General features: G+C 43.4%; 1 protein-coding gene across 1 annotated transcript; it reads right to left on the reverse strand.

Moving 5' to 3' along the window:
• Positions 1–260: 260 nt before the first annotated feature.
• LOC120062091 (gastrotropin-like) lies at positions 261–2,710 on the reverse strand. The gene is made up of 4 exons (XM_039011899.1): positions 2,644–2,710; positions 2,178–2,338; positions 521–610; positions 261–320 (listed from the first exon to the last, which is right to left on the reverse strand). The coding sequence occupies exons 1-4, from the start codon at positions 2,708–2,710 to the stop codon at positions 261–263; spliced, it is 378 nt and encodes a 125-aa protein (XP_038867827.1).
• Between the last annotated feature and the right edge of the window lie 11,871 nt (positions 2,711–14,581).

Consider the following 14,581-nt stretch of genomic DNA (forward strand, 5'->3'; position numbering starts at 1 on the left):
CATGGATTCCATTGACACACTTCAAACATTGAATAGCAGGAAGTTGCATAGATTGTTTGGTATAACTCTTTTTAAATTAAAGATGGACAGGGGACCGTTTCTGGAAATGTACTGGAAGGGTGATCGAGCCGGTAGGAGTCATCCAGATGTTTCTGGAGGTGAAACAGTAACATGCGGGTAGTTTACGAGGTAGCGGGGACAAGGCTACCAGTAACAGCACACACACAAGAGCTCTGCCTCAACACGTTACATTTTTGATGTCAGATCCTCTTGTTGATTCTCTTCATGGTCACACCCTTCTCCCCGGAGGTTGTACAGAGCTGTATAACGGAGAAAGGAGAAAAGAACACGGAGAGAGGGTTTATCAGAGTATTGGAATTAAAACATCCATTCTGTTGTACAGTATGTCACATATAGTATAAACAACAGTCTCCCTCTTCATATGTCTCTTTACTTGAATAACTCACTAACTCAATCACTCTCCTCTTTCTTTCTCTCTGTCTCAGTCTCTTTCTCCTACCATGATCAGCTTGTCCCCACTGATCTCAGCAGTGAAATGATACTGGGGGAACGGAATAATTATCTTGCCTCCTTCCATGGTGACGGTGGTCTAAGAGGGACAAAAAGAGTTCAGCACCTGAATCACATTCCGATGGAAAGTACAGTACATACGCTGTATTTCTTTGAATACAATTCCATGAGTTTAACTTCTTATGGCTGCAAGGCAAAGTGTTGAGTAGCCAGTGAAATCGTGCCCATTTCAAACGGCCTCCTACTCAAATCTTGCTTGTACAATATGAATATTATTATTCTTTTTGGATAGAAAACACTTTCTAGTTTCTAAAACAGTTGGAATTATTTCTCTGAGTGAAACACAAGTCCTTCTGCAGCACTTTTCCTGACCAGGAAGTGAAATGTCAGAAATCTATGCTCTTTTCAATCTGATGCCTATACATGGTCTTAACACCTACGAGTCTGCTGACAGTCTATACGCCTTCCTATTGGTGTAAAGAGGATGTCAGAGAAGAATTTTTTTTGCTCCTCTTGGTCTGTGGTGGAAAAAAACCTATTTCTTTGACCTGAGCGCCAACTTCCGGTATTCTGAAGGAAGTGGGATGGACTTCTGTTTTGCCTTCCTAACGAACGGCTAACGTCTCCGGCTCGAATTTTTTTGGATATATGTGACCATATCATCGTAATGTATGTTTTTTCAATATAGTTTAATCAGATTATTGAAACTTTATTCGGGAGTTTTGCCGTGTTCCGTCGTATGACTGTGTTTACGTTGGGCCACGGCTACTGGAAATGGTAAATTAACAGGGATATTTCTCATTCTGAAACGAAACAACGACTCATCTGGACAGAGGACGCCTGTTTCAACATTCTGATGAAAGATCAGCCAAAGTAAGACTCATTTTATGATGTTATTTCATATATCTGTCGTGCATGTGAACGGGTCGTGGGCGCCCAAATGTGTCTCTCTATTGTGGCTACGCTAATATAGCGATACATTTTGTTTTCGCTGTAAAACATTTAATAAATCGGAAATATTGTTTGGAATCACAAGTTGCCTATCTTTCAATTGCTGCAAACTATATATTTTTCGGAAATGTTTTATGATGAGTAATAAGCTATTTGACGTTGGTGTCTGTTGGTGTCTGTAAATATTATGGCTGCTTTCGGTGCACTTTCTGATTTGTAGCTGAAATGTAAAATATGATTTATACCTGAAATATGCACATTTTTCGAAAAAAAATATGCTATACAATAAATATGTTATCAGACTGTCATCTGATGAATTTGTTTCTTGGTTAGTGGCTATTTATATCTTTATTTGGTCGAATTTGTGATAGCACCTGATGGAGTAAGAAACTGATGCAGTTAGAAAAGTGGTGTCATTTGCTAACGTGGTTAGCTAATAGATTTACATATTTTGTCTTCCCTGTAAAACATTTTAAAAATCGGACATGTTGGTTTGATTCACAAGAAGTTTATCTTTCATCTGGTGTCTTGGACTTGTTAATGTGTGAAAGTTAAATATTTTTAAAAACTAGCTTTTGAATGTCGCGCCCTGCACTTTGAGCTGGATGTTGTCATAGTGTGGGCGGTGTCGGGCTTGCAGCCCAAACAGGTTAAAGAGCACATTCATTAATTTCTTCATTCATTTATTCACTCACCACGAACTTGGAGCGTAGCATGCTCTCTAGCTCACACTCCTTTCCGAGGGTGAACTTGTTAGTCAAGGTCCAGTTGGGAATAATCTGTGACCAGGTAAAATCATCCCCCTCCTGAAGCACTTCTGTTATCACTTTGAAGTCAGTCTTGGCATTGGAAAACCCTGGGGGAAAAGTACAGAGGGTACGGTAAGGGTTACATGTTAAGGTTGGGGTTGGGTAAGGATAGGTAAGAAATGGGTTAGCGTTAGGATTAGACTGATAGTTCCGGCTAGTGTTAAGATTAGAGTTAGGGTCATTGTTAGGATTAGAATTAGGGTTGTGGTTAGGGGTAGAGCTATGCTAGTGCACGGTGGGAAAGATTAATGGGGGAAAGATTAAGGTTAATGACATACACATCTAATTAAAACCTTTTAGTTTGACTCAAACACATTAAACACATAAACAAATCTTTTAGAGTTTGACTTACCAATTGCCTCCAGAAACTCATCGTAATTCTCTTGACTTTCAAGCTCATACGTCCCAGAGAATGCCATGGTGGTGAAGAACTGACCAGAGACAGCAGAGAACAGACAGGAACTCTAGAGAGGTGTGGTATTCTCCTTCTTTTGAAAGAATTCTTTCTTTTTTATCATGCAATGTTCAGTGACTCACTGACAAAACTGCCTCATTCCCTCCCTCCACACACAGGCCTCACTGACAAAACTGCCTCATTCCCTCCCTCCACACACAGGCCTCACTGACAAAACTGCCTCATTCCCTCCCTCCACACACAGGCCTCACTGACAGCAGCACAAAGACTCCAAGAGGAAGTATGTAGAGCACATGCCAGTCATGGCAACTTGTCGTTCTATTGCCAATGCAATGACATAAAGTTGCTGCACGCAGAAACAGTCAGGTACTCAAGTGTTCAGAAAAGTGGATTTCACCTATGCTATTCACTATTGGGTTGCTGTTGCTTTAAGAAATGTCATATCGGATGTGATTGAGTCATACAGAACAAGTTTGTGCAGATACACTGCACATTTCAATAATATTGCTTACGTAACACCCCATGGTGGATAGATAGTCTCTCCCAGAGCCATGTATTTAATTATATGGATCTGGTCCATCCTTTTCAGTGGTAGGCTCCCGAGTCAGTATTGATAATAAAGATAATCTTGGCCTAGAAACCAATATGAAAACAAACGTTTGATGACAATGTCAAAAGTTTTAGAACACTTAATCATTCAAGGGCTTTGTGAAGACATCAAAACTATGAAATAACGCATATGGAATCATGTAGTAACCCAAAAAGTGTTAAACAAATCTAAATATATTTTATATTTGAGATTATTCAATTAACCACCCTTTGCCTTGATGACAGCTTTGAACAACCTTGGCATTCTCTCAACCAACTTCACCTGGAATGCTTTTCCAACAGTCTTGAAGGAGTTCCCACATATGCTGAGCACTTGTTGCCTGCTTTTCCTTCACTCTGCAGTCCGACTCATTCCAAACCATCTCAATTTGGTTGAGGTCAGGGGATTGTGGAGGCCAGGTAATCTGATGCAGCACTCCGTCACTCTAATTCTTGGTAGAATAGCCCTTACACAGCCTGGAGTGGTGTTGGGTCATTGTCCTGTTGAAAAACAAATGATAGTCCCACTAAGCCCAAACCAGATGTGATGGCGCATCGCTGCAGAATGCTGTGGTAGCCATGCTGGTTAAGTGTGCCTTGAATTCTAAATAAATCACAGACAGTGTCACCAGCAAAGAACACCTACTCCATAACACCTCCTCCTCCATGCTTTACGGTGGGAAATACACATGGGTAGATCCTCCGTTCATCCATACCGCATCTCACAAAGACATTCCCATTTGGACTCCAGATCAATGGACACATTTCCACCGGTCTAATGTCCATTGCTCGTGTTTCTTGGCCTAAGCAAGTCTCTTCTTATTATTAGTGTCCTTTTGTAGTGGTTTCTTTGCAGCAATTCGACCATGAAGGCCTGATTCACACAGTTTCCCCTGAACCGTGGATGTTGAGATGTGTCTATTTGGTATTTGGAATTTGGTATTTTATTAAGATCCCCATTAGCTGTTGCAAAGCAGCAGCTGCTCTTCCTGGGGTCCACACAAAACATGAAACATAATACAGAATGTCAATAGACAAGAACAGCTCAAGGACAGAACTACATAAATTACTTGAACTTTGTGAAGCATTTCTTTGGGCTGCAATTGCTGAGGCTGGTAACTCTAATGAACTGATCCTCTGCATCAGAGGTAACTCTGGGTCTTCCATTCCTGTGGAGGTCCTCATGAGAGCCAGTTTCATCATAGCGCTTGATGTTTTTTGCGACTGCACTTGAAGAAACTTTAAAAGTTCTTGACATTTTCCGATTTTGACTGACCTTCAAATCTTAAAGTAATGATGGACTGTCGTTTCTATTTGCTTATTTGAGCTGTTCTTGCAATAATATGGACTTGGTCTTTTACCAAATAGGGCTATCTTCTGTATACCCCCTACCTTGTCACAACACAAATGATTGGCTCAAACCCATTAACAAGGGAAGAAATTCTGTTAATTGAATTAAGTCTGTTAATTGAAATGCATTCCAGGTGACTACCTCATTAATCTATTTCAGAGAATGCCAGAGTGTGCAATGCTGTCATCAAGGCAAAGGGTGGCTATTTGAAGAATCCCTAATGTAAAATATAATAAAGGTGAAATAAAAAAATTAAATAAAAAATATTTTTAACACTTTTTTGGTTACTACATGATTCCATATGTGTTATTTCATAGTTTTGATGTCTTCACTGCTATTCTAAAATGTAGAAAATAGTAAAAATAAAGAAGACCCTTGAATGAGTAGGTGTTCTAAAACTTTTGACCGGTAGGTAGTGTATACTAGGATGATCTACACTCTTAGAAAAAAAGGTCCTCTCTAGAACCTTAACGGGTTATTTGGTTGTCCCCTTTGAAGAACCCTATTGGGTTCCATGTAGAACCCTTTCTACAGAGGGATATAAATGGAAAACAAAAGGGTTATCCTATGAAGACCTTTTCTCTAGGAGTGTATAGTACTCAATATGACCACCAACATACACAACATGAAGCCTGCATGATGAGTGTTACAAATTCCCTTTTCCCTCACTTGTATTTGAAGTCTCTGTGATGTGACAACCACTGTGATAGTTTACATCCTTCACCCATCTGGGGTCAAAGCACCAAAGGACCAATACACAACCAGTTTGTAGCTATGTCTTTAATGAAAGTAATTAAATAAGACAGTGTGGGGAAGGATGGGGTATTTTTTTATATAGAAGATGTATAATATGGGGTATTGAGGGCTTTTTATTGAAGGTGTATAGTATGGGATATAGGGAGCTGTTTATAGGAGGGGTATTGTCACACCCTGGCCTTAGTTATCTTTGTTTTCATTATTATTTTAGTTAGGTCAGGGTGTGACATGGGGAATGTATGTGTTTTGGTTTGTCTAGGGGTTTGTACGTTTAATGGGTCAGTGTCTTGTCTAGGTGTTTGTATGTATATGGCTGCCTGGATTGGTTCTCAATTAGAGGCAGCTGTGGTTTATTGTCTCTGATTGAGAGCCAGATTTAAGGCAGCCATAGGCATTTGGGTTTTGTGGGTAATTGTCTATGTTCTATGTTGCATGTGTGCACTTAGTTCAGGTTTAGCTTCACGATCGTTTGTTTTGTTCATTTTGTAAGTGTTTGTTTTTTCCTTCATTAAAAGAAGATGTATTTTTCACGCGCTGCGCCTTGGTCCTCTCTCTCTTATCAAGACGATCGTGACAGGTATAGTATGGGGTATAGGGGGCTGTTTATAGGAGGTGTGTAGTGTGGGGTATAGGGGGCTGTTTATAGGAGGTGTATAGTATGGGGTATAGGGGACTGTTTATAGGAGGTGTATAGTATGGGGTTTAGGGGGCTGTTTCCTCACTCAGACCGACTCATTTGTTGCGTCTGGGAATCTGAAAGTGGAAGAAACAGTAGTTGTTTGTATAGTTTCTATAGTAACAACATCATTACTTTGTGCTGCATATGCATTCAAGTCAATGCTAATGAATACATTGGCTGAGGCCATAGAGGTAACTGTAATGTATATAACATTTGTATTAGTGGGGGTCAGGTTGTGGTTCAGGTGATACATATTCCCAGACCACAGAATCAGGATTACTAGAATGGACATACATGGACTGGTGGCAATATTGGGTGTACCACAGGCATTTAATGTTTAGTATTCAATACAAACTCAATGATGACATGGGAATGTTCAATGATGCTTATTTGAAAGCACATAGTTCTCATATGCCACCCATAGAATTAGAAGTAGTACAGACAAAGCAGGCCAGACTATTGCAATCCCATGGAAAATTGCCATGATCAGAGAGAACATGTCCATTCTATTTATTGTAATCCTATGCTCCAGAAAATGTATGAGTAACTGAGGAGGAGGTATCATATGTCTGCCTGATGCTCAGTTATTCAAAACGTAGTTGTGTGGATACAGTACCCATTGTGCTACAAATGCTACCCTTTCACCCTCTCGCTAATTTACAATATATGCTCCTTATGTTTCCAGCAGCGGGTGGCTCGATACTGAGTTTCCTGAAGTCCCACATGGAGATGGAAGTCATCTTGTCAGAGGACAGGGCGAGGGAGAGTTAGGATAGTGAGAAGAAGAAGGGCGTGAGGTGCATACCCAAACCGTCTGAGAAAATACAAGTCAAGTGCTTTCACCTTTGGGTCAAGTACAGGAAATACAAATGTAGTTGATTGATAGTGAACTTGAAATTGATCCTGACAAAAATGAGGAGAAAGAACCTGCATTGTCAGTCGAGAAGAGAGTACGAGTCTGACACAATGATCAGGAAAATGCCCAAGATGACCCAGTGGGCCGATTCCGGTTGGCCAGATAGCTTTGTACGGCCGGCCTGCCAGATACCTAAGTCCAGCCAGCCAGATAGATATGTCCGGCTGGCCAGACCTAGCTATCTGGCCGGACCTAGCTATCTGGCTGGCCAAGCTGTCTGGCCGGCCGGACCTAGCTATCTGGTAGGCCAGACGTAGCTATCCGGTCAGGCTCAGCCGGCCAGAAAGCTAAGTCCGGACAGAGCTATGTCCGGCCGGCTGGCCATCCAGATAGCTTGGTCCGGCCAGCCAGATAGCTAGGTCCAGCCGGACAGATAGCTTCATTAAATAGTACCAGCAAAAAAACAGTCTCAACGTCAACAGTGAAGAGGTTACTGCGGGATGCTGGACTTCTAGGCAGTGTTGCAAAGAAAAAGCCATATCTCAGACTGGCCAATAAAAAGAAAAGATTACGATGGGCAAAAGAACACAGACACTGGACAGAGGAAGTCTGCCTAGAAGGCCAGCATCCCGGAGTCGCCTCTTTACTGTTGACATTGTGACTGGTGTTTTGCGGGTATTTTTTAATGAAGCTTCCAGTTGAGGACTTGTGAGTCGTCTGTTTCTCAAACTAAACACTCTTATGTACATGTCCTTTTGCTCTGTTGTGCACCGGGGCCTCACACTTCTCGTTCTATTCTGGTTAGAGCCAGTTTGCGCTGTTCTGTAAAGGGAGTAGTACACAGTGTTGTACGAGAATTTCCGTTTCTTGACAATTTTTTGCATGGAATAGCCTTCATTTCTCAGAACAAGTATAGACTGAGGAGTTTCAGAAGAAAGTTCTTTGTTTCTGGCCATTTTGAGCCTGTAATCAAACCCACAAATGCTGATGCTCCAGATACTCAACTAGTCTAAAGAAGGCCAGTTTTATTGCTTCATTAATCAGCACAACAGTTTTCAGCTGTGCTAACATAATTGCAAAAGGGTTTTCTAATGACAACTTAGCCTTTTAAAATGATAAACTTGGATTAGCTAACACAACGTGCCATTGGAACACAGGAGTGATGGTTGCTGATAATGGGCCTCTGTACGCCTATGTAGATATTCCATAAAAAATCAGCAGTATACACCTACAAGTCATTTACAACATTAACAATGTCTACACTGTATTTCCGATACATTTGATGTTATTTTAATGGACAAAAAATTAGCTTTTCTTTCAAAAACAAGGACATTAAGTGACCCCAAACTTTTGAATGGTGGTGTATATGCTATATTTGATTTGTTGTGTTGTTTCCTGTTTGGACCCCAGGAAGAGTAGCCACTGCCTATAGGCAGCCGCTAATTGTGGATCCTTATAAATACTACAATTCTAAATGATGAAGAGATTGAATATGCACACTGATGGCAGATGCGATTTTGTCAATCTCTCAAGATACTTTGTAAAACAATGCTGTTCTCTCAATATTGATGTGGATATCTCACCAAGTGTCCAGCAGCAAGTGATCAAGAAACAGAATTCATTCCTGCAACATCTGGATTGTTAGGTATGTTGTCATGGCAATGGCATTATGATGCTGCATTATGCATGGCCCAGAGTTCTCAACCTCAAAATCCCAGTAAGTGCTGACGAAAATGGTGGCCTACTTTTCCTCCACAATGACATTGATGGAGATACTAAAGCATGAACTATCAAATCAAATTTATTTGTCACATGCGCCGAATACAACAGATGTAGACCTTACAGTGAAATGCTTACTTTCACGCCCTTAAGCCCTTAACCAACAATGCAGTTTTAAGAACATACCAAAAAAAAGTAAGAGATAAGAATAACAAATGATTAAATAGCAGCAGTAAATAACAATAGGAGGGCTATATACAGGGGTACCGGTACAGAGTTAATGTGCGGGGGCACCGGTGTCGAGGTAATTGAGGTAATATGTACATGTAGGTAGAGTTATTAAAGTGACTATGCATAGATAATAACATAGAGTAGCAGCAGTGTAGAAGGGTTGGGGGTGGGGGGGGCAATGCAAATAGTCTGGGTAGCCATTTGATTGGATGTTCAGGAGTCTTATGGCTTGGGGGTAGAAGCTGGTTAGAAGCCTCTTGGACCTAGACTTGGCACTCCGGTACCGCATGCCGTGTGGTAGCAGAGAGAACAGTCTATGTCTAGGGTGGCTTTAGTCTTTGACAATTTTTAAGGCCTTCCTCTGACACCGCCTGGTATAGAGGTACTGGATGGCAGGAAGCTTGGCCCTGGTGATGTACTGGGCCGTATTCACTACCCTCTGTTGTGCCTTGCGGTCGGAGGCCGAGCAGTTGCCATACCAGCCAGTGATGCAACCAGCCCGGATGCTCTCGATGGTGCAGCTGTAAAACCTTTTGAGGATCTGAGGACCCACGCCAAATCTTTTCAGTCTCCTGAGGGGTAATAGGCTTTGTCATTCCCTCTTCATGACTGTCTTGATGTATTTGGACCATGATAGTTTGTTGGTGATGTGAATAAGGAACTTGAAGCTCTCAACCTGCTCCACTAAAGCCCCGTCGATGAGAATGCGGGCGAGATCGGTCCTCCTTTTCCTGTAGTCCACAATCATCTCCTTTGTCTTGATCACATTGAGGGAGAGGTTGTTGTCCTGGCACCACACAACCAGGTCTCTGACCTCCTCCCTATAGGCTGTGTCATCGTTGTCGGTGATCAGGTCTACCACTGATGTCTCTTCACGAGAATCTGAGGACCCATGCCAAATACTTTCAGTCTCCTGAGAGAGAATCGCTTTTGTCGTGCCCTCTTCACTACTGTTGGCTTACTTGCAAAATGTTCCAAAAATATGTGTGACATACAGTACATACTTAATGAACACAACTGGCCTACAATACAGTCATCGAACCTACTGTACATTATACCAGCATTGACCAGGATTTGTACCTGATTCCTCTAATCTTCTTGATTGATGATAGTGATCAGTTATATCTGGTGTGTTGGGCTTATAGTGAGATTGATATTCAATGTAATTTTCACCACTGGTTTAAAAGCATATTGTCAATATCTGACTTGACATACAAGGTAAAATGAACAAAAGGATTGGGTCATGTTTTATAGCAAAGTGTATTCTTTAAGGCAGCACCCAGTTGTTGTGGGTAGAGACTGGTTAGACAGATCCTCTTGCTGATTCCACTGTTCCATTCTCTCCACCGGCAGTTAAACACTGGGTGGAAGGGAGCAGAGAGAAGATAGTAAGAAGTCATCATACAGTTTATAGTGTTGGCTAAAATATAATTGTTGAAGATTATACATTGGTACAGTCATACGGGATGCTTTGAATACACGGGATGGTTAACCATCACCTGGCTTGTGGCAATAACATCTCTCTCTCTCTTTCTCTCTTGCTCTCTCTTGAATACAAAATGAGAAGTATGAAAAAATGTGATGCTTTTTGCTGCCTTTTTCAACAATCCCGTCACCATATTCTTTTGTACTGCTTTCAGACGCCATATAGAATAGTAGGAGACCGCTAGTTTCATACCAATGTACATAAGGAATTCATCATGGATCTCGTATCTCCCAGTGTAAGCCTGGCAGCTTAGCGATGGGATGCAGCAGCTAATTGGTGAAGATGAGGTGAGATGCCACTCTGCTCCTTTAAATAGTGTACACCGTCAACCAACCACACACATAGAACCATAAACATTGATAATGGTGCCACAATCACTGGCAGTGTGCCAAGATGTTGGTCAGTGACAGAGGCAATTCACCCTCTACTGAACATAGGCCAAGTCAGATGGAGAACTGTTTCTCACCAAAGTGACCATCTGTTGTATTACAAACATGTCTCAGGTGTGTATAAAATGTGATTGAAGTCAATGATTTCAAAAGCAGCCATAAAATAAACTCCACTGTTCATTCAGCAATACGTGGAATTGTACCTTAGACAGCACAGATTGAAATAATATAAAATGTAGGATTGTGAAAGATAATGTCACTCCAAATGATGTCATAGGCTTCAGGTTCCCCTTTTGATTGTGGTAATCTGGTTGTCATGTCCTATTACAAATAGGAGTGAGCGTTGCATAAAGACATCTGCCCCTGTACAAGCTTTCTCTTTCTCTTCCGGACCCTGATAGGGTGAAAGAAACATTGTGTTACGTAGCTGGCTCCCACATAGCCTGGTTAACTACTCTGTCATCCTGACAACGCAATGACACTGCAAGCACTGACACCTTCAAATGATAACAATCTCACGACAGAGAGGATAAAGAGAATATCTTGACACCATATTATTTCCTCTTTTATTCAGTGAAAGAAACAATGATATAGCTACAGGTTCATTTCAACAAAACAGCACAAAGAGACAGAGAGGGAGTGAAATGGGAGACTTGTCAGATCTTAAAACATGCACCTTTTTTTAACAAAGCAAATTTGAGGAAATCACTACCGAAGTTCTATCAACACATTGACTGTAGTACTCGCTTATGAAAACACTAGATCACTGCTACTCGTCTTTTCGAAATGCCTACAAGGCCCTCCCCGCCCTCCCTTCGGCAAATCAGATCACGACTCCATTTTGCTCCTCCCTTCCTATAGGAAGAAACTCAAACAGGAAGTACACGTGCTAAGGTCTATTCAACGCTGATCTGACCAATCAGAATCCATGCTTCAAGATTGTCTTGATCATGCGGACTGGGACATGTTCTGGGTAGCCTCTGAGAATAACATTGACGTATACATGGACACTGTGACTGAGTTCATCAGGAAGTGTATAGGGTATGTTGTTCCCACAGTGACTATTAAAACATACCCAAACCAGAAACCGTGGCTAGATGGCAGCATTCGCGCAAATCTGAAAGCGCGGACCACCGCATTTAACCATGGCAGAGTGACTGGGAATATGGTTGAATACAAACAGTGGAGTTATTCCTTCCATAAGGCAATATAACAGGCAAAACGTCAGTACAGAGACAAAGTGGAGTCGCAATTCAACGGTTCAGACACGAGACGCATGTGGTAGGGTCTACAGACAATCACAGATTACAACGGGAAAACCAGCCACGTCGCAGCCACCGACGTCTGGCTCCCAGACAAGCTAAACACCTTCTTCACCCGCTTTGGAAATAACACAGTGCCACCGATGCAGCCCACTCTCAGCCCACCCTCGTTTTCCGTGGCCGACGTGAGTAAGACATTTAAGCGTGTTAACACTCGCAAGGCTGCAGGCCCAGATGGCATGGCTAGCCGCATCCTCAGAGCATGCGCAGAACAGGTGACTGGAGTTTTACGGACATATTCAATCTCTCTCTATCCCAGTCTGCTGTTCCCACTTGCTTCAAGATATCCACAATTGTTCCTGTACCCAAGAAAGTAAAGATAACTGACCTAAATGACTATCGCCCCATACCACTCACTTCTGTCATCATGATGTGCTTTGAGAGGCTAGTTAAGGATCACACCCGAGACGCACTTCAATTTGCTAACCGCCCCAATAGATCCACAGACGATGCAATCGCCATCGCACTGCACACTGCCCTATCCCACCTGGACAAGAGGAATACCTAAGTCAGAATGCTGTTCATTGACTATAGCTCTGCCTTCAACCCCATAGTACCCTCCAAGCTCATCATTAAGCTCAGGGCCCTGGGTCTGAACCCTGCCCTGTGCAACTGGGCCCTGGACTTCCTGACGGCCGCCCCCCAGATGGTGAAGGTAGGAAACAAAACCTCCACTTCGCTGATCCTCAACACAGGGGCCACACAGGGGTGCGTGCTCAGCCCCCTCCTGTACTCCCTGTTCACCCATGACTGCGTGGCCATGGACGCCTCCAACTCAATCACTCAATCATCAAGTTTGCAGACGAAACAACAGTAGTAGGCCTGATTACCAAAAATGACGAGACAGCCTACAGGGAGGAGGTGAGGGCCATGGCGGAGTGGTGCCAGGAAAATAACCTCTCCCTCAACGTCAACAAAATGAAGGAGCTGATCGTGGACTTCGGGAAACAGCAGAGGGAGCATGCCCCTATTCACATTGACAGGACCGCAGTGGAGAAGGTGGAAAGCTTCAAGTTCCTTGGCATACACATCACTGACAATCTGAATTGGTCCACCCACACAGACAGTGTGGTGAAGAAGGCACAACAGCGAAGGCCAAACAGATCATCAAGAACATCAACCACCCGAGCCACGTCCTGTTCACCCCGCAATCATCCAGAAGGTTCATCAAAGCTGGGACTGAGAGACTGAAAAACAGCTTCTATCTCAAGGCCATCAGACTGATAAATAGCCATCACTAGCCGGCTACCACCCAGCTACTCAACCCCCTTCACCTTGGAGGCTGCTGCCCTATATATATAGAAATGGAATCACTGGCCACTTTAATAATGGAACACTAGTCACTTTAATAATATTTACATACTGCGATACTCATCTCATATGTATATACTGTATTCTATTCTACTGTATTTAATCAATGCCACTCCGACATTTTTCGTCCTAATATTTATATATTCCATTCTTTTACTTTTGATACGTGTATTGTTGTGAGATGTCAGACACTACTGCACTGTTGCTAGGAACACAAGCATTTCGCTACACCCGCAATAACATCTGCTAAATATGTGTATGTAACCAATACATTTCCTGTTTAATAAAAGGAATCTACTTGCACTCCGGCAGTCATTTTGAGATGGTTTCCAAGGTAACTAAAGTATGTACCTGCCTACTGATCTCCTGAGTAGACACCAAACACCACCTAATCTGCCTGCCTAGTATCTCACAACCCAAGATGGCCACAAACGCATGGCAAAGGTTTTTATTGAAGAAGGCATAAATAAAAGGATTCAGAGATGAGTTAGCATAGCCCAGCCACATAGAGGCCTCTAGGACTATGGGGCTGATCCTGTCTCCCCACAGAGTAAAGGCTATGTTGATACAGAAGTAGAGGAGCCAGCACATTAGGAACACCACCATGATCAAACCCAGGGTCCTTGCAGCCTTGTTCTCCTTTCTGATGGAGAAGCCCCCCAACCTAGCCTGGACTCGCCTGGCTGGATCTGATCTGGCTGGGTCTGGCCTGGCTGGGTCTGGCCTGGCTGGATTTGATCTGGGTGGGTCTGGTCTGGCTGGGTCTGGCCTGGCTGGGTCTGGCCTGGCTGGGTCTGGCCTGGCTGGATTTGATCTGGCTGGGTCTGGTCTGGCTGGGTCTGGCCTGGCTGGGTCTGGCCTGGCTGGGTCTGGCCTGGCTGGATTTGATCTGGCTGGGTCTGGTCTGGCTGGGTCTGGCCTGCCTGGGTCTGGCCTGGCTGGGTCTGGCCTGGCTGGGTCTGGCCTGGCCTGGCTGGGTCTGGTCTGGCTGGGTCTGGCCTGGCTGGGTCTGGCCTGGCTGGGTCTGGTCTGGCTGGGTCTGGCCTTGCTGGGTCTGGCCTGGCTGGGTCTGGCCTGGCTGGGTCTGGCCTGGCTGGGTCTGGTCTGGCTGGGTCTGGCCTGGCTGGGTCTGGCCTGGCTGGGTCTGGTCTGGCTGGGTCTGGCCTGGCTGGGCCTTCCCTGATAGG

Source organism: Salvelinus namaycush, chromosome 17 (genome assembly GCF_016432855.1).
Source record: "Salvelinus namaycush isolate Seneca chromosome 17, SaNama_1.0, whole genome shotgun sequence".
Lineage (NCBI taxonomy): Eukaryota > Metazoa > Chordata > Actinopteri > Salmoniformes > Salmonidae > Salvelinus > Salvelinus namaycush.